The sequence below is a fragment of the Pseudorca crassidens genome, chromosome 12 (genome assembly GCF_039906515.1).
Source record: "Pseudorca crassidens isolate mPseCra1 chromosome 12, mPseCra1.hap1, whole genome shotgun sequence".
Classification (NCBI taxonomy): domain Eukaryota; kingdom Metazoa; phylum Chordata; class Mammalia; order Artiodactyla; family Delphinidae; genus Pseudorca; species Pseudorca crassidens.
Genome location: NC_090307.1, coordinates 67063971 through 67087892, shown reverse-complemented (window position 1 = coordinate 67087892; position 23922 = coordinate 67063971). Strand labels below are relative to the sequence as shown.

Genomic DNA, 23922 nt, shown 5'->3' with positions numbered 1-23922 from the left:
GGCAAGGCAGCTGACGAGGTTGGAAATCAGGACGGGAGGTTCCCAATTTGAACATTCTCACGTGCCTCTTCCCATGAGGTCTCAGGTTTTTCTCTCATGTTGGAGTCCCAGCCCCTCCCAGCATGCCCTATTCTGCCTCCCTGTGCCTGGAGACAGGGGCCCACTGGACATCAGGGGAAACGGGGAGCAGGGGATCCAAGCTGGCTGAATGGGGCCGGCAACAAGCTGGGGAGGCTGCCAGGCAGTGGAGGCTGGTACCTTGGGCTCTGCTCCTGGGATGGAGGAGCTGGCCAAGTGCCTGTGCAGGCTCCCACTTCCCACCCGCCCTTCCCTCCAGCCTCTGCTCCCACTGGCCTCCACCCTGGGGGCCAGCAACACCCCCTCTCTGCCCCACCCCACCCCACCGTGACCCTGCTGGTCCCAGGAGGTTTGAGAATGCAAGGTTCCTGCAAACCCTTGGCCACCAACACCCTGGCCTCTGAGCAGCTCGTCCTGCTGTGCACAGGACTGGGGTTACTCCACTTCTGTCCAGATTCAAGGGTCTGAAGGTGGACTGGGGCTGGATGGATGTGAGGTCGTTTCCAATTTGGAATCACCACAACATGGATCTGTGGGGTGGGAGGAAGATGAAATCCCAGCGCAAGGGACTGAGATTCCAGGTTAGTCAGGGATGCAGAAGGTGACTCCTCTCTTTGCTCAGAGCAGTTGGGGAGGGGGAAGGACCTGACCAGGCACCGGAGCTGAGGAGTTCTTGCAGGGATCACTGGAATTGGGGCTGACTTCTTTAGAGGCATCTTTGAGCTGAGGTACCAACCCTCCACCCCCAGCAGCGCAGGACCAGACTTAGGGAGGGAGAGCAAGGCTGTGGACCGGACTAGCAGGCGTGTCCCTGAGGTCCCTGGTATGAGGCCGAATTTTCTCCTTCAGGAACTGGGGGATCCATGGAAAGATTTGAGGAGAAGCAGGCACAGGACGCTTCCCGGGATGACACAGGGGTACCGACCCGCTCAGCTCCGATGATGAGGGACAGCAGGGCTCCGGGAGGACCCAAGCGGCAGGGGCAGCCTGGGGCTTCTTGGAGGAGGGGAGGGAGTGTGGCTCTGGGACCCAGGGGTGAGAGAATCATCGAAGGGGAGGGGGTGTGGTCCGGAGGGAAGTGGCCTGAACGGACGCGAGAGCTGCGAGGGCGCGCCGGAGCGGGAGGCGGGCATCAGCCGGACTTGTGGGCTGGCCGCCCTGGCGGGGCCACCTGGCCTCGGTTTCCCCACGCAGCGGGGCGGAGCGAGAACCGCGCGGGTCTGGAAGCCGCCCTGCAGGGGGCGCCCGCGGGCGGCGCGGCCGGAGCTGGAGACCCAGCGGCCGCCGAGACGGCGGGAGCCGGCGCGCTAGCAGCAGGTCAGTGGGGTCCCGCGTCCGGGGTCCCCAGGGTCCCGGGCGGGCGGCCGGGCAGCGTGGGGCCGTCGGAAGCTGCTGGACTGGGGGGCGGGAGGCGCGGGTCCCCTCCTCAGGTGCCCCGCCGCTCCGTCTCTTCCCGCCGACCTGAGAGCGAGTTCGTGGGCCGGGGTCCGAGCCCTGCCCGCGGCGGCGGCGGGAACAGCGGGTGCAGGGGCGGCTCGAGTGCGGCTGTCGCTCTAAGCCCGGTCGGGGGACGGTGCGCAGACCCTCTGGGCCACCCTGAAATGGACCGGAAGGTGCGCAGGGTAAGCGGGGAGGGGAAGGGGCGAGAGAGCGCGGCCCCAGCGGCAGGGGCGGGAACCTCGCCGGTGCGTTCTGGGCCACGGGCCGCCCGGGTACTCTATGAGCCCTCGGGGCGCGCCCTGGCCTGGCTGGGCTCGAGGCAGAGGCCGGCCTGAGTAGGGCGGGCCGGACCCCGCAGACGAGAACTTCCACAGGTGGAGCTGCCGAACGTCCAGGTGTTCCCGGGAAGCTGGGTGAGCAGACGGCGTCCGAGCGCCTGGGGCGCAGCGAGAAAGGGGGAGTCGAACGCCGGCCGAGCGCGGGCGCGTCCAGTGGGCATTGGTGGCGGGAACCGGACTTAGGGGGTCCCAGGAGAGGCCAGGGTTGGGGGCGCGCCTCGGACTGTCCTGGCCGTCCGCCGGGCTGCCCTGAGCCGACGTAGGAATTGCGGGAATGGTGGCGGTCCCCGAGGGACTTGGCGCGGGATGCCCAGGGGATCAAGGAGGGGCCAGGGCCAGCGGAGCATAGATGTCTGCGTTGCGGGCGCGGCCACCGCGCTTTAGACTTCAATTTCCCCGACTGTACAATGGGAGGAAGGCGGAGGCCGAGGGCTCCGCAGGGGAGAAAAGAGAAGAGAGAAGTCCCCACCCCCTTTTCTCTGGACTGGAGCTGACCCCTGGGGGAGGACTAGGGCGGCCCCTTGTGCCGGTTCTCCCTCCCCATCTCAGGCGGCACCTAGGCCCGCTTCCACCCACAGGCCTGTGCTCCTTTCCCACCTGGAGCTCAGGCTGCCCTCTCCTTGGCCTCTGCTATCCAGCTTCCATCGACTCCCAGCCTCTGCACCCTCAGAAGACAATCCATGTCACCTCTATGCCGCTAGGGCTGCCCCTGTGTGTCCTGGTCCTGGGGCCCATGATGGAGAGTTCTTGGGAGCACAGTGGGCTAGGGAGGCTGTGTGGCATCAGGGGCTGCCTCCTTAGTCCTGCGGGGTCTGGTCCTAGATGCCTTGGATGGGCTGGAAAGGCTCTGCCCTATGGGCCAGGCCCCCTCCCAGGTTCTGGTCCATGGCGGGAGCTCCTCGCTGAGGCTTGTCCACACCTCCTTGCTCTACTCTTGCCCTTTAGGGTTTCCCTGGCTCTCCCAGGTCCTGGTGTCTCTTGGGCCACTGCCCCTCCCTCCCTATCCCCTCATTGCAGACCAGATTCTGGGCTAAGCTGGCTTCTCTGTTCATCGCCTCAGGGAGGCTGAGGGCAGCCCAGACATGGCTGGCAGGAGACAGGCTTTGGGCCAGGTGGGTTTTGGTGGACGTGTGTGTTGCCTTCCTCACACTGGCCTGGGAAGTGCAGGTCTCTGACCACACACTGGTCCTGCCCCCAGGAATCCACAGCCTAAGAGGGCAATGGCTGGCTTCAGAGGCAACCCAACGGCCCAGAGACTTCCATGCCCAAACCTGGGTTCTAGTCTTGATTCACTTGCTGAGCAGCCCTGGGCCAGTCATTGCCCCAGCAAACCTGCCTTCTCATCTGTAAAATAAGCCTGATGGTGCAAGCAATGCTTAACGAGGGTTGCGGTGGAGAGTAAATGAGAGATAGGCATTGGTTGTGGGGGACAGATTGGGATCTGTGCTTGAGCTTGGGAACCTGGGAGGGAGGCTCTTAGCCTTATGGGGTTGGGGGGGGACACCACAAGAGATCGCTGTTGGCCGAGGGACATGTGGACTGGAGTTGGATTGGGAGCAAGCACCTGGCATCACACCCTGCAAAATGTAGGGCCTCTAGGTCTGCTGTGTAGGACCACAGCGCCTGGTGGCCCTCAGCAGTGACCTGAAATCCCTCAGCAACTCCTGCTCCCGTTTAACCTGCCTGACTCCTGAGCCACCTGACTCTGAGTGAGCTGGAACTGCCACCCCAAGTGTCTTGTGGGGGTCAGTCCTGTCTGCTGAAAGATGTGTACACATGAGAGCCAAGGCGAGCACAGCCTGAGGGAAGGCAAGGGCTTGAAGGATGGGCTGAGAAGTTGTTTTGGTGTGTGTGTCAGGGGACCCTGAGGAGATCACTGGTGTCAGGTGCTAAGTTGACAAAAGGATGAGCTCCGGCCCCTAGGGAAGGATCTGGGCCTGGGAAATGTTGGCGGCCACAGAAGGGAGGGTTTGCCCCATGGTCTGGAGGCTGAAGGGAGCAGTGGGAGTGCGGTGCTAAGGGTGGGCCCCTGGAAGTCTGTGCTGGGCCCAGATCGGGGAAGGGAAGTGAGGAATGGCAGGAGTTCAGAGCTGGGATGCAGGGAGCCCTCGCAAGAGACTGCTCACCTCCCGGACAGGGCTGGGAGCTCTGGGTGGTGGGAAGGAGCAGTTTAGTGGCAGAGGTCCCCCAGCCCTTGCCCACAGAATCATGCAAGGGGCCCCTACAGTGTGGAAGCCATGGGATCCTGACTCCTGATGGGGACTGGAGAAGCTCAGCTGCCCTCACTCTAGCTGGGGGAGCAGGATGGTGGATGGGGGAGATGGGGGAGGGAAGGCAGGAGGCTTCAGCTTTCCAGGACCCCCGCAGGCCTTCTCTGGCATGCCTCTGGGCCTTGCACAGACTGTTGCCTTTGCCTGGAATCTCCTTTCCTCTCTTCCCTGACCCTTCAAATCCAGCATGAATACCCCCTCCCCTGAGAGCCCTTCCAGACTCCTCTGGCCCACAACCCCTTCCATAGGACAAGCTTGTTTCAGAAGTTGCTGGGCAGGGTCTTTCTGCAGTTCCCACCTCTGCTGCTGCTCGCGTCAGCCCAGCTGTCACCTGGAAGAAAGGCTGCCTTGGTGCGCCATGGAGAGGCAGTCAGTGCCACTCTGGTGCCTCCCTGCTGTCAGGGTAATGGTTTCTGCCCAGAGGCCCCCAGGGCTGGTATGTGTCTGCCCATCTGTCACAGAGCATTCACCTCTGGCCCCTCAGTGGCCTCTGCAAACCGTAAGCCAGGTACCAGAGGCCACTGAGTGACCAGGGAGCAGTGGCAGGGCCGTGCTGGAGTTGGTCTGGCTGACCCTCTTGCTCTCTCCTTTCAGCCTCCAGGGCTGCATCATCACATCTTCATCCCAGGGACCCCAGCAGTGGGTCTGCCTGCCTCCCATCCTCAGCATACCCACCCTCTGGGAGCTCCTGAGGCTGTGCACCTGGCACTGCCCCTTCAGCAGGCCAGCCTTCTGTCAGGGTCCCACCCCAGGCCCACTAGGGTCTATGTTCTCAGGGCCATTTAGAAGCCCCCCCCATCTTGACCTCTTCAGGCATGGTAGTGCCTGTCGTCATGCCAGTAGAAGATTCACTTGAGAGGTGTGGGTGCTGAGCCACGTGGGTGAGGAGGTTGTCTCACTGTGGCCTGCTGTACCAGAGGGGAAGCCTCTTGCTCAGGGTCTCAGGGAGTGTGGGATGGAGCAGGAGTGGGACCCCATCTGGGTTCCTTGCAACACAGGGTGGGCACGTAGCACTTTGTGTGTGGAGTGGCCCCTTGGAGGGGGGAGTCAGGTGAGGCAGCCCATGGGGGTGAGTGGCCACGTCAGGCTGGGAAGAGGCAGGGCCTGTGGCCTCTCTGGCATCTGGCCTGGACACGAGGGGGTGGAAGGGGGATTCTGGGCCCCCAGCAGGGAGAAAGGCCCTGCGGCTCCAGGCGTTGCTGATGTGGAGGCTGCTCTGGGGGCTGGGCTCAGTGCAGGGAGTAGGCTCTCAGCCCCAGTCCTGCCCACATCCTGCCCCCAGGCTCTGAAAGCAGCAGCTGCACACCCCAGGGGCCGTGGGGGAAGGGACACCACTGGTGCCTGCCAGGGTACCTGGGCCCAGCCCTCACAAGGTTCCTGAAGTTGGAGCTGCTAGCAACCCTGCAGGGAGGGAGAGAGGGAGGGAAGATGTGCCATGACACAGAGGATGCTCACCTCCAGGCAACACTGGAGATGGCCCTGCTCTCATTGATGGGTTCGGAGAGGGGCCTGGCCGGTCCCAGGGTCCTGGGGTTTGGGAGTCTTGTGCCCAGGCCTGGGCCACTCTAAAGGCCACTGGAGGGCTTGTGGTTGGGGCAGAGCTGAGCTGCCTGTCCAGCTAGTTCTCCTTTGCTTGTTGACCTCTCCACTCTCCCACTGAGTTCCCTTCCCACTGAGGTGCTGCTGCTCAGTCTACCTTCCATTTCTTTCAACTACCTGCTCTGAGGTTTGGGTGAGAATTCCACAGTGCGGTCTTCAGATCCCCAACTGTCTCCTCAAACTGTATGCACATGACAACACATCAATTGTGTTCTCCTCAATCCTTCTGTTTTTCATTTCCAGGATTTTTATATTATTTCTCGTTCATATTTGCCTGTTCTTGTTTTGGTTCTGCCAATAATTCTCATTCTTGTTTATGGATACTACTCCTTTATCTCTTTGAAGATCCTAAATGTCTTTGAAAATTATTAGATTACTATATTATCTTCATCTCTGGAATGAATTAATCTCTATATTGAGGTCTTGGAAGTGGGGAGTGACCTGCACACCTGGGTAGTAGCCAGCTCTCAGGACAGTCTCCTGGGACAACTCTGCCTTAAGGCCCCCCACTGTGGGCTCAGGGCCTGTTGGGGTCAGGCTCAGCAGCAGGTGGCACAAAGCTCCCTGTGCTGTAGCAGCTGGGATGCTGCCTGGCACAGAGTAGGTACTTGGAAACATCTGCTGTGAGAAAGTAGTGGAGGATTCTCAGGCTGGGATTCTGGAACCCAGGAACAGGCCCAGTGTGGCTGCAACAGGCACAAGGCGCTAGGCTGGCCTTGGTACATTGCCCTTAGCTGCACTCAGGAGCAGGTGTGCAGGGTCCTGCCTGGAAGTTGGCGGGCACTTCTATCCACCGGGCTCTGGGGGGTACAGCCACCATGTGGGCATGTGTACAGAAAGCCTTGCTAGTCTGATGTACAAGGAGCCAGGAAATGTGCGGGTTTGATTAAATGGAGTTTTAATTAAAGTGGCCAGACTGGTGAGGGTAAGGAGAAAGGCGGGAAGCAGCAGCAGTTTTGAGTCTAACTGCTGGGGAATCCTGTGGGTTTGTCTTTTTGAGGCTTATCATGCACCTTCCCCAGCATGTAACTCTGATCTGTATGGGATGGCTTCTGCCCTCTGCCCTGTCCCCAATAAGGGACAATCACAAGGAAATATTACATTATTAATATTTCATTTCCCCTCTTGGCTAGCAACAGATGACTCAAGGATTAATTAGAGCCAACAGAGAGGAACAGGAAATTGCCAGATCCTGGCCCCGCCCCCAGCCCCCTCGCCCTGGGCCTCCAACCTTCCTGTCACTCTTGCTCTAGGAGGCCTCTGAAGGAAAGCAGAGAGGGGCCAGGAGGCCCTAGGAAATCTTGCTGCTGCTGTTTTTCATGGGCATTCCCCCAGCTCTGTTCCACCCTTTTATGCTCATGGTAAAGCTGGGAGGGCATTAGCCTCTTTGAGCCTTAGCTTCCTCATCTGTAGAGTGAAGTTCATGGGGCCAGCCAGTGAGAACACAGATGACCCACAGACCTCTGCACCCTCATTTCCTGAGCTCCCAAGCAGGCCGTGCAAACTATTGTAGAGGGTCTGGAGTGGAGTCCAGGCAGGTGGGCCCTGGGAGAGCACAGGGCTTGGTGGCTCAGTGGTGGCTGGAGCCTTGTTTTCCCCAGCTGACTGTGTACGTTGATTCCCAGTTCCTGTCAGTGACTCATTAGTACCTTAAAACAGGCCATCATGGGAGCATTTTACTACAAAACTCTGGCAAAGGCCCCAAGTTAGGGCACCCCCAACCCTGGGCTGATTTGCGGTCTGACAGCTGGGAAGCTTCAACCTCCTCCCAGCTACCTCCGTGCCCTGCTCACCCCGCGGTGCCCTGGGCTCCACTGATGTGCTCTGCTTGGGGCTGGGAGATTCTAGTCTGGCAGATAACCAGGTTGCCTGTGTGGCCAGGCAAGCTTCAACCCGGGATGTGCTGGCAGCTGCTGGAGGGCCTGCAGGAAAGCTGTAGAAGGCTGATGGGGAGCCCAGTGTGCAGGGAGGCAGCCTTCCAGACCCAGCTGGCAGGGGTGTGTCTGGCTCCTTGCAGGGCTGACCTGGGCTGGAGGGTCTGTTGTATCCAGTGAGACTGGGAAGGTACCCAAGGCTTGCTGGACAGTAGGAAGGTGCCTTCAGCTTAGTCAGGAAGGGTGCTGGTACCAGGTGCTGTGAGGCCTGAGAGCCCACAGTACAGAAGGTGATGGGGAAGCCCCAAGGATTTAGGGGTCCCGAGTCTGCCAGGAGAACCTCACCAAACAGAGGGCTTGGGTTAGGGTCCCCAAACACCCTTCTATGCTGGGCATCCCAGCCCACATGGAGTCAGCCCAACATCCAGGGCAGATGCTAATGATGTGACCCCATCAGTAGGGCTCCAGGCAGTGGGGCCAGACAGCCCACGTTCAGCTCCACAAAAACGTGGTACTTATCTGGGTCAGGTGGATCACTGGTGGCCCCACCTTATCTGACCCTGGGAAGCACCCTCTGAATCTGGATGATGGCCTAGGGCCAAGTCAGGTTTCTAGCCTGGGCTGGTTGGACTGGCAGAGGCTGTGTCTCTGTCAATGCAGATTCCCCAGGAGAGGCTGAGGCCAGGGTAAGAAGGATGGCAGGGGGTTGTCCGGAGGCCAGGAAGGTGGATGGGTGGCTCACTGGTGGTAGGAGGCAGGGTCCCTGGGGCTTGCTGGGCCTGACTGGACAGTGGCCCGCTGCTGGTGGTGCTGAACCTGGGAGGCCCCCAGATGGGAGGCAGCTCTGGGGCTGTCACTTCACTCCTGCAGAACGAGGACGAGACACTGGACACATAGCCTCTGCAGTCAGGGTGCCCCTGGTGAATGCTACTCTGGGCTGCAGGCCGGGAACACCAAGGGACACTGTGTGGCCAGAGTTGGCACCAGGAGACTTGGTCTGCCCTACCTCCGCCAGTGACATGCTTTGTAAGTAGCTGGCTGGCAAATGCCCTGTGCACAGCAGGGGCTCGGTGGGACTTGTCCATGGCCCCTTGGAGGCAGGCTCCTGCCAGGCCTGGGAGAAGACGTGGGCTGCAGGAACCCCTTGGGTTCTCAGGAGCTCGGCCTCCTCTTCTCTCTCCGGCTTCCTGGGGCTGGGCACTCCCCTCCAAGCCTCCCAGTGGGCATGGGGGACACCTCTCTGTTGTACCGCTCCGTGCCCACCCAGCTCCTGCCACCTGAGGTAGATCGGAGTTAGAAGGAAACTTGGGGTCATTTATTGCAGCTCTAAATCACCTCCTGGACAGGGTGGGGGGAGCCTGGCCCTTGGAATACAGGCAGGGACAATAAGCAAACTTCTCCCAAGGTTGCCAGTCCTCTTGATCCCTCGTATCCTGGAAGAGAGAGGGGGGATGCAACCCCGAGCCCACACGTGGGCCTGAAAGGCAGCTTCAGGCTTTTTGTTCCCAGGCAGGCGGCAGCCACTATCCATGTGCACCTGGACCATGAAAGCCCAGGACTGCAGGAGGGGGTGGATTTGGCATGGAGGATACTGCTGGGCAGCACACGTGAGTGTGACAAGGGGGAGGTAGAGGTGATGGGGAGAGGCCCCTGGACTGGCAGGGGCGATAGAGACTGTTTCACAAGCTCAAGGGGGATCCCTGGGGGTTTGCTTCTACTGGGTGTCACTAATCCTTTACGTTTCTATGACATTTTGACTGGGGGAGCCCTTTCAAATGTGTTCACTCCCTTCTCATAGAATCATGGGTGAGAGCTGCAATGGCCCCCAGAGGCTACTGGGGTCCAACCTCCCCACTGTATCAGTGGGGAAACTGAGGCCCAGAAAGGAAGAACATTGTTGCCCGCAGTCCCCAGGCAAGCCTGGCTGAGCGCACCAGCCAGGCTGGGGAGCAGGTGTGGGAGGAGGGAGTGAGCGGGGAGGCGAGGCGGCCGCCCCTCCCAGATGTACAGTCAGCTGGCGGGGGCTGCTGAGGGGCGGGCTCCCTTTGTGCCTGCTCCAACACTCTGTGCAGCACCACCAGTGAGGGCAAGAGGGCTTACCTGCCAGCAGTGGGAGACAGGACCAGAGGGCCACCAGATCCTCCCAGATCAGAGCTCTGGGGTCTCTGGGCCTGTTCCTTATGCGGGCAGCATAGGTAGGTGCTGGTAGTCCCCGGGGAGCGCTCTCAGGGGGATGGAGCAGACTGAAGCTGGCTGAGAGAGAAGGTGGGTGGCCCTGGGAGATCCAGGGGTTAAGGAGGCCTTTCCAGGAGGGAGGGTCATGGGGTAGTGGTGAGCTCAGGGATCCAGGAAACTGGCAGAGCTGCCCCAGAAGGCTTGAGAAGCTAAGCCTGGGGGCCAACACAAGTGACTCAACTCTGAAAGTTCTCGGCTCCTCTGGAAGAAAAACAGACTGGGGTTGATCCCTGGCCCTCTGTTTCAGGTGGGAGAGGCAGGGCACGGTAGGTCGTCCTCAGGCTGATGCCTGGCCTGTGGGGAGGGCGTTGGGGAACCGGGGCTGAGGGCTGCCCCTGGGAATCTTCAGCTGTGCCCCTGCCAGTGGTCCACCTCCTCACGTGGCTTCTCCCTTGGCAGGTACCACAGGAACTCTGAAGCTAAGCTGAGCCAAGATGCCGCCAGAGCCCCTGGAGAGGGCCTGGTTTCTGAAGACTCGGAGTTGGCTGTGAAAAGCCCTTGGGGGGCCCCCCCAACGGCAGGGACGCTCCTGGCTCCTGTGAAGGGGCTCAGGGCCTGGGCAGGCCAGCTGTGCTGCAGCTATGGACCGTGAGCTGGCCTGGCCTGCGTCCTTGCTGACCCTGCCCATCTGCAGCTGTGCCCAACATGGGCTCCTCGGTGTACATCATGGTGGAGCTGGCCATTGCCGTGCTGGCCATCCTGGGCAACGTGCTGGTGTGCTGGGCTGTGTGGCTGAACAGCAATCTGCAGAACGTCACCAACTACTTTGTGGTATCCCTGGCGGCAGCCGACATCGCCGTGGGGGTCCTTGCCATCCCTTTTGCCATAACCATCAGCACGGGGTTCTGTGCCGCCTGCCACAGCTGCCTCTTCTTCGCCTGCTTCGTGCTAGTCCTCACGCAGAGTTCCATCTTCAGCCTCCTGGCCATCGCCATTGACCGCTACATCGCCATCCGCATCCCACTCCGGTGAGCCACGTTCTCTTCCCTGGTACACCTCATGCTGGGGGCCACATCTGTGAAAAAGCTCCCTGTGTCAGGGTCTGGTCTGTGCCAGGATCAGAGTGAACCAGGGGTCAGGGTGAACTTGGGGTCAGGATTTGGTCTGGGGTCAGTGTGTTGAGCTGAGGACAGGGCCATGGGGCTCAGTCTGGGGCTGCCCAGGGCTTGGCACATGGCCAGCACTTGTGCCACACCAGCTGATCCCTGTGGGCACAGGGCAGGCTGGTCCTTCCCAGGCTCCCCTGGGCTACATGGGTGAGGCTGCCGTGTTTTGGCTATTGGCAGATGTGTGCAGCCCAGGCCTGGGTGGGTGCATCTGGGGCGTTCTTCACACAGCATGACAGTGGGGCAGGGTGGGCACCACGGGAAACCACAGGACCTGAGAGCTAGAAGCCCGCCCACCTACCCGCCTGCCTTCCTCCAGCTCCTCCAGGCTGCCCTGCAGCTTGCACATTAGGAAAATGACCCAGAGAGGGGAAGTGACTTGGTCAAATGCCTTCGTGAGTCACTTGGACCTCTATGCAAATTCTGTGCTGCTCAGTCACCAAGTGTTCATGGGGGACGGGAGCTGGCTGGTGGATGGGGGTTTTTATGGTGAAACTTTTGTGAAATGACTTCAGCCATGTATTGTGTAAACAAAGACTTTCCCTGAGGCTGAGTTCACTTAAAGACAGCCTCCACCTACCACCACCGACCCATGGACAGGGCTAGTAAGTGTCCCTCCCCACCTGGAGGCCAGCCTGGGGGCCTTCTGCCCCACCTCCTCGCCCCTCCACCCTGGAGCTGGGTTCCACAGCCTAGATGGCTGCAGGCCCTGAGGGAGGTCTCAGAGGATGGTGTGCCCCCATCCAGTGGCGAATTCTCTGAACCAGAGTAGTCCCATCAGCTCCACGCTGGGCTGAGGGTGCCCCAGCCAGGACAGGGAACAGGCTCAATGAGAAAATGGAAATATAGAGTGTCAAACCCAGGGGCACCCTTAGAGGTCATTTCCTCTCATCTTATGGATGGAAAAATGAGGCTCAGAGAAGGGAGTCAGCCCCCAGGGCTACGCAATGAGTTGGTAGCACAGTCAGGACTGGGCCTGGGAAGAAACATGACTGCCACCCTCGGTGACTTCAGTCTTCTGGGAGCTGGTCATAGGGTGGCCCCTGTCTCCCAGAACCTGGGCCACCTGGGCTCTAAGGGAAAAGCAGACACCCTCATCATGCTGCTTAAATGAAGGAAGGAGCCTGGGCCCCGTGTGGCCCTCCCAGAATACTTTGTCTCGGGACAGCCTAGGACCCTTGTCAAAAGAAAAGGGGACTCTGGCTGGTCCTAATAGAGGACCAGCCTAAACAGGCAGAGCCAGAGTCCAGGATCGACCAGGACACAGAGGCCTTAGGGCTCCCAGGCTGATTGATTGGTGTCCACTTCGGGGCCAGGCCAGTGTGGGCTGGGCCGGGCCGGCCCTGGCAGAATGTTCAGTGGGGAGCAGAGGTGTCGTTCTCAATTTCTTCCTGATTCAAGGAGCAGTAGATTCGAGGGAGAGATCAGAGCTGCTGATCTCAATCTAAAGGGCCTTCCTTGGCTTCTTTTTCTTGTCTCTGTTTTTCAAGAGTCAAAAGTCCCATCCTCCCTGATGCAAGAGGATGGGACGCGCTGTGTGACTGTGGAAAGTCAGCTGCCTCTCTCTGGGCCCATTTTTCATCTATAAAAGGGGCCAGGTCTCTATCCCTCTGAGCTCACAAAGGTGTTCTGAGGGCCCAGTGAGTGGACTGGAGTGATGGGTCCCTGAGGAAGGATGGCAGGGTGGGGTGGATGGAGATTCAGGTCTTTCTGAAGCTGCTGGAGGTTCAGAGCTATGGTCCTGGCCCCCCCTCCCAACCCCATCTGCCTGCCCAACTCCCACAGTCTTCCAGAGCAGGACCTAGTTCCACCCAGACCTTGGCCATTTGAGCTCCACTTGATAGGGCTTAGAAGGGTCAGCCTGGCTGTCTTGGGTTAGGGAGCCAATGGGATGACGGTGGTGATGATGCTCAACCCTGCTTGGGGCAGAGAGCTCCACGTTTGCCAGAGGATGTTGGCTCAGCGTCTCCTTTGGTCTTCTCGGCCGGCATTGTGGCCGGGAGGATGTTATGACCCTCCTGTTACTCGTGGGGAGGCCAGAGCCAGAGAAGGAAAAGTGTCTCCGGACGCGGGGACTCCAGGGCCCTTCACCCTGCTCCAGGTCCCCTTGGGTCCCTCCACTTTCCTCTTCCTCAAGGGTACTGGGCTGGCGAGGGCTGGGAGAACGAGGTGTGTAAAGTTGTCCGTGTGGGGCTCCTGAGAGCAAGCTGGGCATGAGTGGGGACTAGATGGAGGCAGATGGTAACCCGGGGCAGCTCTGGGACTGCTGCCTGGCTCAGGGTGCCCATTCCTGCCCCCCTTCCTCTGTCCCCTTCCAGCTGGAATCCAGTCTCTCCTGTGTGCTGTTTCCTGATCCACTCAGTAAGTCCATTTGGCTAACCTGAAGTCCAGCCTCTGACCGATGCTCTGGATGCCTAGCTCCAGGCCTGCACCGTTCACCATTAATTTTTCTTTTTTTTTTAAAAAGAATTCAGTTTCAGAAAAATCTTATGTGCTCCTTCCCAAGTGCACGGACCCTACTGGGCTAGGGCAGGGCCTGGACAGAGGCAGGGATGGGAGCTCTCCATGTCCCTAGAGGACAGAATTCCCAGGGTGACAAAGGCTTTCTTTTCCCAGGGGAATTCCACACCCCTTGTCTCCCATCTCTCACTTTAGCCCCTTCTGACTGCTCTCTCCCTTCGGGAAACAGGCCTTCGTATGGGGCAGCAGAGTCCTGTGTGGTGAACTGCCCCAGGGAACAAAACCTGAGTACCCTGGCTTCTAAGGGGGCAGGATTGGGAGAGAGGACTCCCTGCAGGAGGTGATGCCATGGGTTGCTGGGGATGCGTTGGAATGGGCATTGGCGTGTGTGGGGAAAGGGGTAACAGAAGGGGGCCAAGCCTGGACAAAGGCCACAGGGAAGGAATAAGCATGTGGGCTCTGGGCCAGGGAGAGGTGACAGAGAGGAGAACAGGCCTACAGGGAGGCTGTGAGGCTGGCTCAGGCCTTCCCATGCTTGGGAGGGAGTTTGGGTTTTAGCTGTAGGTCAGTGGCTCCTTTGGACAACTTAGGAAAGCTCCGCCTTCTCCTGACTGAAGGGCAAATGCACGGGAAGCCCTAACCTGAATTGTGGGGGGTACTATTGGATCATAGGGTAAGCCCCCAATGTAATGGGGAGCCCCCAGGAAGGGGCAGCCTGTGAGCTGGAGGACATAGGGATGCAGAAACACCTCTAAACGCGGGGGATGTGGTTCTGGCACTGGCTTCCTATGACACTTCTGGGCTCCCCAGAACAGCAGAGCATGACCCTGGATGGCCTTGGCACCCCCTCCACCAGGCAGGCAGTCTATGTCTGAGGCCCAGGAGGGCAAGATGTGACTGCCTTAGTCACAGACACAGCTCAGGGGATGGGAGATGCTGCTGGGCCAGGCTGTGGCTTGGCCATGGTTCCATCTGGGCCCTAATGTTGATCCAGTCCCCTGGGAGCCTGGGTCCAGGCCTCTAAGCCTAAGAGGCTTTCTTTCCAATAACAAAATTAATCTGTTTGGTATCTTTTTAAAATAAATAATACCTGCATGTATTACAACATCAAAAAAGAACAAAAGCATATATGGTAAAGAATTGTCCCCCTTGCCCCACCTCAGCTCCCTTCCTGGAAGGCAGTGTTGGGAATCCTTCCAGACATCCTTTGCATACAGAGACAAGTGCTATCAATGTGTTTCTGTTTCTGTCCCCAGGACAGGAGGAGCTTTCTTTTCAGAATGCAGTGGCAGACTTCCTCTCCTAGGTTTCCTCATCTAAATGTAGACAAGTGGACAAAACAGGAATTTTCAAACCGTGTCCCCAGAAGCCTTCAGGCTGGGCCCTGGCTTCCCCCCCAGTTCATTCGTTCAGTGAATATTATTAAGCCTCCTCTCTTCCTCGGCAGCTCCAATTCTGTGATTGCCTGGGAATGCAGGTGAGAAGGGTTGCTGCTGGAGAACAATTTGAAAATCCCCAAAGCAGGTGGCCTCCAGGATCTTCTACACCATCCCTATTACTGCTTGCTTCTGCTTGACTGCCTCAAATGACAGGAGCTTCACCACTGCCTGAGGCAGTCCATTTCTCCTGTGAATAGCTCATTTACCCTGAGCCACAATCCATCTCCCTATAATTTTCACCCAACAATTCTACAATCTGCCCTCATGCGACAGTGCTCACAAGCCCCAGATTCTTAGTCCCATTTTACAGATAGGGAAACTGAGGCTCAGAGACGCAGTGACAACATGGCTAAACAAGAATGCACCATCGCTAGAACCCAGAGGGAATATGCTTTTCTTCAGAAAAATATCAACATTAAAATAGCCTCCTGGGACTTCCCTGGTGCCCAGCGGTTAAGACTCCGAGCTCACAATGCAGGGGGCCCAGGTTCGATCCCTGGTCAGGGAACTAGATCCCACATGCCACAACTAAGGGCCCACGTGCCACGATGAAGATGCCACATGCTGCAACTAAGACCCAGTGCAGCCAAACACATTAAAACAGCCTCTTATTCAATCAGATCATATAAATTACTATTTGTAGAGTACTAAAAACAGTGCCTGGCACAGAGCAAGTGCTATATAAGTAATAAATGGAAAAAAAAAAAACCTGTGACCTCACGTTTGAAGCTCCAGAACAGGAAATAGGGCAGTATAGGCTCTCTGTGGCTTGACAGAAATGGGCAAGTCCACGACCCTCTTCCTGCTGCAGGCACCCAAGCCCCCAGTGAATGGGGCTGCAGAGCTCGGGAGAACAGTCCTGCTAGGTTACTGTTTGGGTTCAGAAATGAGGAAGTTACCTTGGCCCGAGTTGCCTCTGGATTCCTGGAATGTCCAGGCAAGTCCATTCCTCTCCTTGGGCCTCAGTTTCTCTACCTATAAAACGAGAGGGTTGGAATAGACTAGAGGTCAGAGGCCACCGTGGTTTTTTTTCCCTTAATTTGAATCAGTTGACAAAATTTAAACCATGGGAGGTTTTACCCAGAAAAATCAGCTCCCAGACCCTCCTGAGATCTGGCAGCACTGGGCAAGTTTAAATGGTGGGGGTGGGGGAGGGGGTGGCTGAGTGGTATCAGCTGCCTCCTGCACACAGGGTAAATACCCACCAGCCTGCCTGCCTCACACATCTGTAACCTCTAGGCCCCTGTGTTTGCTACCCCATGGACTAGTTTCTATGGATACTTCCAGCTCCAGAATTAAGCATGTTTTTCCTTGACACCTACTATGTCCTGTCTCAGTGATGGTAATGCAGCGATGGATATAGGGACCCAAGGGGCCCCCAGCCTTGGGAGCCCAGATTGGGTAGGGATTAGTTGAGCTTGGGTAGTAAACTTCTCTGAGATCTGTCTAACCTGAACTTAGAAAGGATGGGTAGGGTTTACTAGGTACAGAGGAAGGCAGTCTGGTGTTGCCGGAATCAAAACCGTTAAATGCAAAGTCATCCCTCAGAGATAACTGAGGTCACCTTCCTCAGTCAGGGAGATGATTTTTTGATTGCCCTTTCTTTTAATAAAAACGATACCACCCTTTTTTGTTGGCCTGAGGTCAGCTTCTGAGCCAGCAGATCAGGCCACTCCCCGAGTCTGGAACTGAGTCTGGTGCTCTAGAGTACTGAGTGATTTGGGGCAGACTACTTCTCCTCTCTGGACCTTAGAATCTCATGCAACTCTTTCCTCTTGAATGTTAAGGCTTATATAAATGTTAAGACATACTGATCTCATCTCTCTCCAGAGGGCTGTGGGTGAATTTGGAAGGGAGAGGGGGTATCTCATTTGGCCCGGGACCTCCACCCCTCCTTTTCCCACCTGTCCCACCTCTCCTTAGGGGCTTCTGGAGACCCTAAGTCAAGTGGGGAAGGAAGAGCATAAGCACAAGAGATGTGAACCACCTACAGGTTTGATCTGGCTGGTTTGGTTCCCAGCCAGCGAGTACCCTCCTGACCCGTTCCCACTCTAAATAAAGGGACACCCACTGTAGCATCGACTGAGATCAACATGGAGGTTATAACTTCTCCCCTCCTCACCCCCCCAGAATCACTTACTAATTCCTTCAAACCAAACTAATTAAGTCCCAGGACTACTCGTAATACTATTCAAAAATCATCTGGACGTCCGTGCAGTGGTCTCCCTTTCCAGGGTGCCTGCTCTCCTGTTACCTCCTGTGAGAAAAGGCCAGGCTTGGCCCTCCTCTGAACAGAAGAGGATACTGAGGCTAGGAGGCAGGAAGTGACTGGTCCAAGACCTCACAGCCAGTGGATGAGGTACAGGTTGCTGCTCTGGGTTTCTGACTCTTGGCCCTTCCTAAGCCCTGGTTTCCCAGGCCTCTGATGCTGGTCTCCTCTCCCCAGGTACAATGGCTTGGTGACAGGCACGAGGGCCAAGGGCATCATTGCAGTCTGCTGGGTGCTATCGTTTGCCATCGGCCTGACTCCCATGCTAGGCTGGAACAACTGCAGTCAGCAGGAGGGCAGAAACCACTCGCAGGGCTGCAGGGTGGGCCAGGTGGCCTGTCTCTTTGAGGACGTGGTCCCCATGAACTACATGGTGTACTACAACTTCTTTGCTTGTGTCCTGGTGCCCCTGCTGCTCATGCTGGGTGTCTACTTGCGGATCTTCCTGGCAGCCCGGCGACAGCTGAAGCAGATGGAGAGCCAGCCTCTGCCGGGGGAGCGAGCCCGGTCCACGCTGCAGAAGGAGGTCCACGCTGCCAAGTCACTGGCCATCATTGTGGGGCTCTTCGCCCTCTGCTGGCTGCCCCTGCACATCATCAACTGCTTCACCTTCTTCTGTCCCAAGTGCAGCCACGCCCCACCCTGGCTCATGTACCTGACCATCATCCTCTCCCACACCAATTCCGTGGTGAATCCCTTCATCTATGCCTACCGCATCCGCGAGTTCCGCCAGACCTTCCGCAAGATCATTCGCAGCCACATCCTGAGGCAGCGGGAGCCCTTCAAAGCAGGTGGCACCAGTGCCCGGGCCCTGGCAGCTCACAGTAGCGACGCGGAGCAGATCAGCCTCCGCCTCAATGGCCACCCTCCCGGGGTGTGGGCCAATGGCAGTGCCCCCCAGCCTGAGCGGCGACCCAATGGCTACACCCTGGGGCTGTTGAGTGGAGGGAGTGCCCGTGAGTCCCACCGGGACATGGGCCTCCCAGACGTGGAGCTCCTCAGACAGGAGCTCAAGGGAGAGCGCCCAGAGTCCCTGGGCCTCGAGGGTCCCCAAGCCCAGGATGGAGCAGGAGTGTCCTGATGAACCACTGAGTCTGCCCCTTCCTAAGGGAAGGAAATCTTTCTCTTCCTGGTTGCTGGAACCAGTCACGTTGAGAGAAGAGTGCATGTGCCGGAGACCCTTCTCATGGCCGGTTTCCACTTTGGACTGAGGAGGGAGCCCCGGCTGGAGCAGCATGAGGCCCAGAAGGAAGGGTTTGGAGTCCGAGGAAGTGGACGTTTCATGCTGGGAGGCCCTGCATCAGGCCAGAGCCCCAGCACGAGAGCATCTTGGCTGGCCAGGGCTGGTCCCCAACTCCAGAAGCACCTAGAAGTGCCACCTTGTCTCCGCAGAGCAGCTGTGGCAGAGCAGGTTGGCTGGCCTGAGGCTGGGGAGTGGTTCCAAAAGGCCCCCCTGCCACACACACACCACCCTCCCCAGACTTTCCAAGGATTCAGGAGCTATTGTGCTCAGAGGTGGCGTTTGACTATTTTTTCCAGGAGAAAATGTAAGTGTGAGGAAACCCTTTTAATCTTCCCTGCCGGGTTGCTGGCTCTGTTTCAGCCCTGCTGCTAACCTGGCACCAGGAGTTGGCCCAGGGAGACCCAGGCAGCCCTCTCCCGCTGCCATGAGCTGTCATGCACGTCTCCTTCGAGGACAGCGAGTTGTAATGGAGCCGTGCCAGAGCGTGGGCGCAGGGGAGGATGTCGGGGCTGGCCAGCATGGGTTAGCCTGGGGAGCTCAGAGCTGCCCAGGTAGAGGCCCTATCTAACTGCCTTTCCTTCTGAAGGGAATGTTTTTTTTTTTCTGAGATACAATAAAAATGAGCCACGTTGTGTTTTAAGCTTGTCCAATGAGAATGGTGTCTGAGTTCCTTTCCCTACTCCACAGCCAGGCCTGGCACACACATATGGGTATGTGTTGCAGGTGTGAGAGAGGGTGCACATATGTGCAGACAGCCTGCCTGCCTGGGGCCGTGATGGGACTCCCAGGCTCCCATCTTCCTAGGGAAGAGGCTGCCTGGATGCACCAAAATGCAAATGCCCATGTGCAGCCCCAAACCTGCATTCCTGTGAGAAGAGGATGTGAAAGGAGGGGACCCTTTCTCTAGCTGCTCTCCCTCCAGAAGCCACAGACCCATCCAGCCCTAGGCATTCCCTCAGTGTGGGGACCAGGCTCCTCCCTCCCTCATTACCTTCCTAATGTCCTTTGTAGGTCTCCTTCTATGTTACCTTCTCAGAGCTGTTTCCTTCACTCCCCACTGCCCTGCTCCACCCCTCAGCTGAGAGGGGATCTAGAAATGATGAGGGGGTGGGGTGGGGGGCTAAACTGCCTTCCCCTGGAGTCATCCCTCCTCCTACTCCCACAAAGAAACGTACAAGGAACAGGTGTTTCATGCTCTAACGCTGTCTCTGGGGCCCCCTGCCTAAGGAGAGGGTGCCACCCTTCTGTGCTGGAGAAGTCTGAGGCCCAGGGGAAGTGAGCAGTGTGCCCCAGCCGGAGGGCCAGTCTTGGTCTGAAGTCTCGCAGGCACACTCAGGGCGAAGACGGGCAGGAATGTTAGAACTTCACAGGTAATCCTCACGTAGCCCTGGGAGCCCCATTTTACAGATGACTAAACAACAGAGAGACTAAACCACCTCTCCTGAACAGAGAGGTTAAGTACTTGCCCCAGTCACACAGCTAGTTAATGGCAGAAGTGAACTTAAAACCCAAGGTTTATCTGACCAAAAAATCCATGATTTTTTTTCCCATTAACTTAACGATGAACTATTTCAACCAAACCGAAAAATATGAAATAATACCATGTTCCCACTACTCTGCTCAAGAAACGAAACATGACAACCAACCCCTCCCCATATTATCACCCTGCTTCGTGCACCTGGAAACAACCACTTTCCTGGGTTTCATTTTGTTCCACTGCACATCTTAATACTTCTACTAGACAGATGTATATGTAAGTATTCCCTAAACCAACACAGGTTTATTTTAGCAATATTTCACTGTCATATCTATCAGAGGTCCTCTGGACTGGCTGCACAGAAGAGACCTAGGACGCTCTAAAGAGTGCCGACGCCTGAGCCCTTACCCCAGAGATGCTGGGTCGACCCAGGCAGCAGCAATTCCCCAGGGGTTCTCATGGACAGTCAGGGTCAGAACCACTGACACAACCACACAGCCCACTCCCTCCACTCTCCTACACACTTTGGCCTGGGCTTGCTGCAGGCTGAGGGCAGAACAGTGGCCTGTTTTGTGCCTGAGGCGGCCAAGGGCACAGATGCTGTCAGTCCTCATGACCAATTGGTGGGAAGAGGCCACTAAGAGAACCACAAAGGTAGGTAAAGAAGAAATATCGTCTCTCCATCCTTTTTGAGGCCTCTTGGGAACAGAGCTTTGAGTGCTGGGCTACATGGTGCAGGCTTTGGGTTGGGGAAGAACAGGGACAGGGTCTTAGGAAACACTTTAGATACAACTGAGCCCTAGACCCTCGCAGGACCAGCCCGTAGGCCAGCCCTGGAGCCCAGGCCCACGTGATCATGCTTCCTCGGGTCCCCAGGGGGCCCAGTGTCCCATCACCACACACACCCTGTACAAGCTCCCACTGTGAGCCAGGCTCATGTGTAAGCGCACATACACAGACACGAACAGATGCATGTGTCATTCCCTGACCATGAGAGAATACACGTGTATGCACGCAAACATACAGAGCCCACCTCAACAGCAGCAGCAGCAGTGAGACATAGGCCTGGCCCAGCCCTGGGGCTGCAGATGCGTGTCTGCCCTGGGCCAAGCTGCCGGGGGCAATACCAGGGCTGCTCTAACCCCTAAAGCTCTGTCCTAGGGCCCCTCTGCTCTCTCCTTGCTCTTCCCAAAGGGCTGGGGATGGACCGCATGCCTCATGCAAGCCTGTTCCAAGCACAAGAGTTCCATCACAGGGCTTCCCTGGTGGCGCAGTGGTTGAGAGTCCGCTTGCCGATGCAGGGGACACGGGTTCGTGCCCCGGTCTGGGAAGATCTTACATGCCACGGAGCGGCTGGGCCTGTGAGCCATGGCCGCTGAGCCTGCGCATCCGGAGCCTGTGCTCCGCAGCGGGAGAGGCCACAACAGTGAGAGGCCCACGTACCGCAAAAAAAAAAAAAGAGTTCCATCACAGAACCTGTCCGTGTGGTGGTCCCAGCCCCGCTCCATGGCGGTTGTGGCCAGGGTCCCCAGGGAAGCCTGTGAGCAGAGGCCTGGCTCAGGCCGCATCCTGGCTCATCACTCGCCCCATAAGAGACAGGACCCCTACCTTTGCAAGCCTCCCCATTTGTGTTAAGGTCCTTTCCTCTGGGAGGACTTACATAAAACACTTTGGGCTCCTGGTGGGTGGGGTGGGCCAGCCTCAGTTTTGCACATACTGACCAGGGCACAAGCTCTGGAGACAAATCAAGGCAGCTCAGGGATGAAGGGCAGCCTGGGAAGTAAGAGGAAATGAGAGGTTGCCCCCTGGATCTACTGGGCTGGGTCTTGATAACCCAGAGCTGGAAGTGGGCCTTCTTTGCAACTGTGGTAGAGAAACAGGAACCCGGGGGCTCGCAGAAGCCAACTGCTTAGGGAGTAGGAATGGTTCCGTGCAGCCTGCCCTGATGCCCAGGGCCTAAATAAAGGCACGTCAGGATGGCACTCTGTGCCTAGAACGCACCCCTATCCTTTCATGTCACACAGGCTCCCGGCCAGTCCTGTGGGCTGCTGCCATGGTGAACACTCTTCCCCTAAGCTCCCAAAGCGCTTCCTGAGCATGCTGGGACACCCCTCTGCTGACGGGAGGTTACATTAAGGGGGAAGGAACTTAGGGAGACCTGAGATCTGCTGTGAGGCAAGTCACTCCCTCAGGGAATGAAAAAGCGCTCTGAAAAGTGGAGAGCACTCTATCAGAATGTCTGATTACCACAGCCCTCTCCTCCCCTCCTCTGTTCTAAGGCACCCCTCACTGCACTGTAACTCATCATTAGCAGTAACTGTCACTGTTGGGATGGCCCCTGTCAGGCTGCAGAGCCAGGAGTGGGGCGGGAGAATGTCAGGTGACTCACAGCCCTAAAGGAGAAGGCTGGACACACAAAACACAGAGCCTGGGTGCAGAGTCACCTTCGTAGGTGCTCTGGCTCCACCCTTTCTTTTGCCAGAGGAGAAAGGGCAACTCAGCAGAGCTACCCCACAAGCCCCCCTGCCCTGCCACTAGTCAGGCTTAGAGAGGGGCTGGGCTCAGGGAGAGGCCAGGCCAGGGTGTCAGCACAAGGCTAGGCAGGTGACAGGTGTGATGACCCAGTGTCCTCTGAGCGAAGAATTTTTTCCCACCAGTAGGAAAGGCTTGGTGCAGAACCATCCACACTTCTCTGCCTTGCCCAGGGAAGCGTGTGTGTATGTGTGGCGGGGGGGTGGGGGGAGAAAGAGGGATTGATTTTGCAGAATCAGCCTCTGGACTGGCACCTAATGACCAGTAAGCTCTCAGAGAGGGCTTGGGTAGGAAGGAGCAGACTAGAACTGGAGTCCCATCTCCTGACTTTTTGTTCCTCTCAACCACTTAATGAGAACCTGCTGGTGATGCTGGGCCTGGGGCAGCAGGGAGGGGGGTGCACAGGGTGTACAGGTGCCACCAATAGGGGCAGCAGGAGGTGAGGCCACCAGCATGACACAGGCTCTGGTAGTGCAGTGGAGGAGCAGGTCTCACCCAACTGGAGAATCAGGCAGGTTGAAGTGAGTTAGTCTTCCGAAGGCCAACGGTCAAGTCCAGGGCTGTGTTTTCCAGGTGTTTGTTAGGAGATGTGAAGGAGAAGGAGCTGAGTAGACGTGCACCTGATTTACATCTGCCCACACAGGATTATGCCACCCATTTGCAGGCAATTTTCAAGTTAAAATGTTGTCAGAGAGTTGTCACAGTTTTGATCTTTCTTTTCTGTTCTTTCTCAATCCACCCACATTTTCTAGTTGGTATAGAAAGGAGAGTGAGGGGAATAAAACCTGGTTTAGATTCAGATTTTTGGAAATGTTAGATGGGACTTTAAAAATTATGTAGTTTTCTCTTGGAAAAATTTAGGCCCAGAACCCAACATATATCACAACTGTTGTCTGCTGCAGAATCTTTAGGGGGACTAGAGAGACCAGGCCAGGCCTTCTGCAGTCATCCTCAGATGACTACCTCTGGGGTTTCAGCTTGACTCTCTTTCCTGCCTCATTCAGAGATGCCAAAAAATCCCTCTGCTTGCTCCTAAAACCACCATCCTGCTTCGCCGAGCTCTGAATGGGGGTCAGTACCAGGTTCAAACGGCCTTGCCACTGACTTCTTTTCGGACTGTGGGCAAGCCCCTCTTTGAACTGCCATGCCTGCTTTTAGATAAAGCAGATAATAAATGTGAAAGCACTTTGGAAGGTATATGAGATAAAGAAACATGGCAAGTGTGAATTTAAACCAGGCACCTGGAAGCCTCTGGTGTCTGTGGGGCCGGGAGCTGGGTGTGGACACTGGCTGACAACTGAGGCAAGGGACACAGACTATGGATCACTTGCTGTCTGCAGCCCAATCCTGTCCCATACATTTAACACCTCAAGTCCAGGGGAGTTAAGGCTTATCAAAGATGCAACAGAGAAGATATTATAAATGTCTGAGCTGACAGAATCAGGATTCAAAATGACCTCAGGGGCACCGGACAGAGAAATCTAAGCAAAGATCAGTGTAAAGTCCTGTACTGAGTTTGAAAAAGCAAATGTGCAGGGAGAAGTGGGAAGAGAGAACCCAGC

General features: G+C 57.2%; 1 protein-coding gene and 1 long non-coding RNA gene across 8 annotated transcripts in view; one reads left to right on the top strand and one right to left on the bottom strand.

Annotated features, from left to right (window-relative positions):
- Window positions 1-1238: 1238 nt before the first annotated feature.
- Window positions 1239-18996, top strand: ADORA2A (adenosine A2a receptor). Of its 7 annotated transcripts, none has more exons than XM_067700096.1 (4): window positions 1321-1395; window positions 9109-9206; window positions 10234-10802; window positions 17286-18996. In XM_067700096.1, exons 3-4 carry the CDS (start codon window positions 10480-10482, stop codon window positions 18187-18189), a joined length of 1227 nt encoding a protein of 408 aa, XP_067556197.1. In that variant the 5' UTR covers window positions 1321-1395; window positions 9109-9206; window positions 10234-10479; the 3' UTR covers window positions 18190-18996. The 7 variants fall into 7 exon arrangements, with proteins under 7 accessions (XP_067556196.1, XP_067556197.1, XP_067556198.1 ...); XM_067700097.1 differs by having other exon boundaries at window positions 1374-1395; window positions 9113-9206; XM_067700098.1 differs by lacking the exon at window positions 1321-1395 and adding an exon at window positions 5756-8625 and having other exon boundaries at window positions 9113-9206.
- LOC137203615 (uncharacterized) overlaps window positions 1640-23922 on the bottom strand; it is a 60164-nt gene continuing 37881 nt past the window's right edge. Inside the window, exons 2-3 of the long non-coding RNA XR_010933201.1 lie at window positions 15739-15814; window positions 1640-1674 (exon numbers count right to left, since the gene is read on the bottom strand). This is a non-coding gene — a long non-coding RNA (uncharacterized lncRNA). The remainder of the gene's footprint in view (window positions 1675-15738; window positions 15815-23922) is intronic.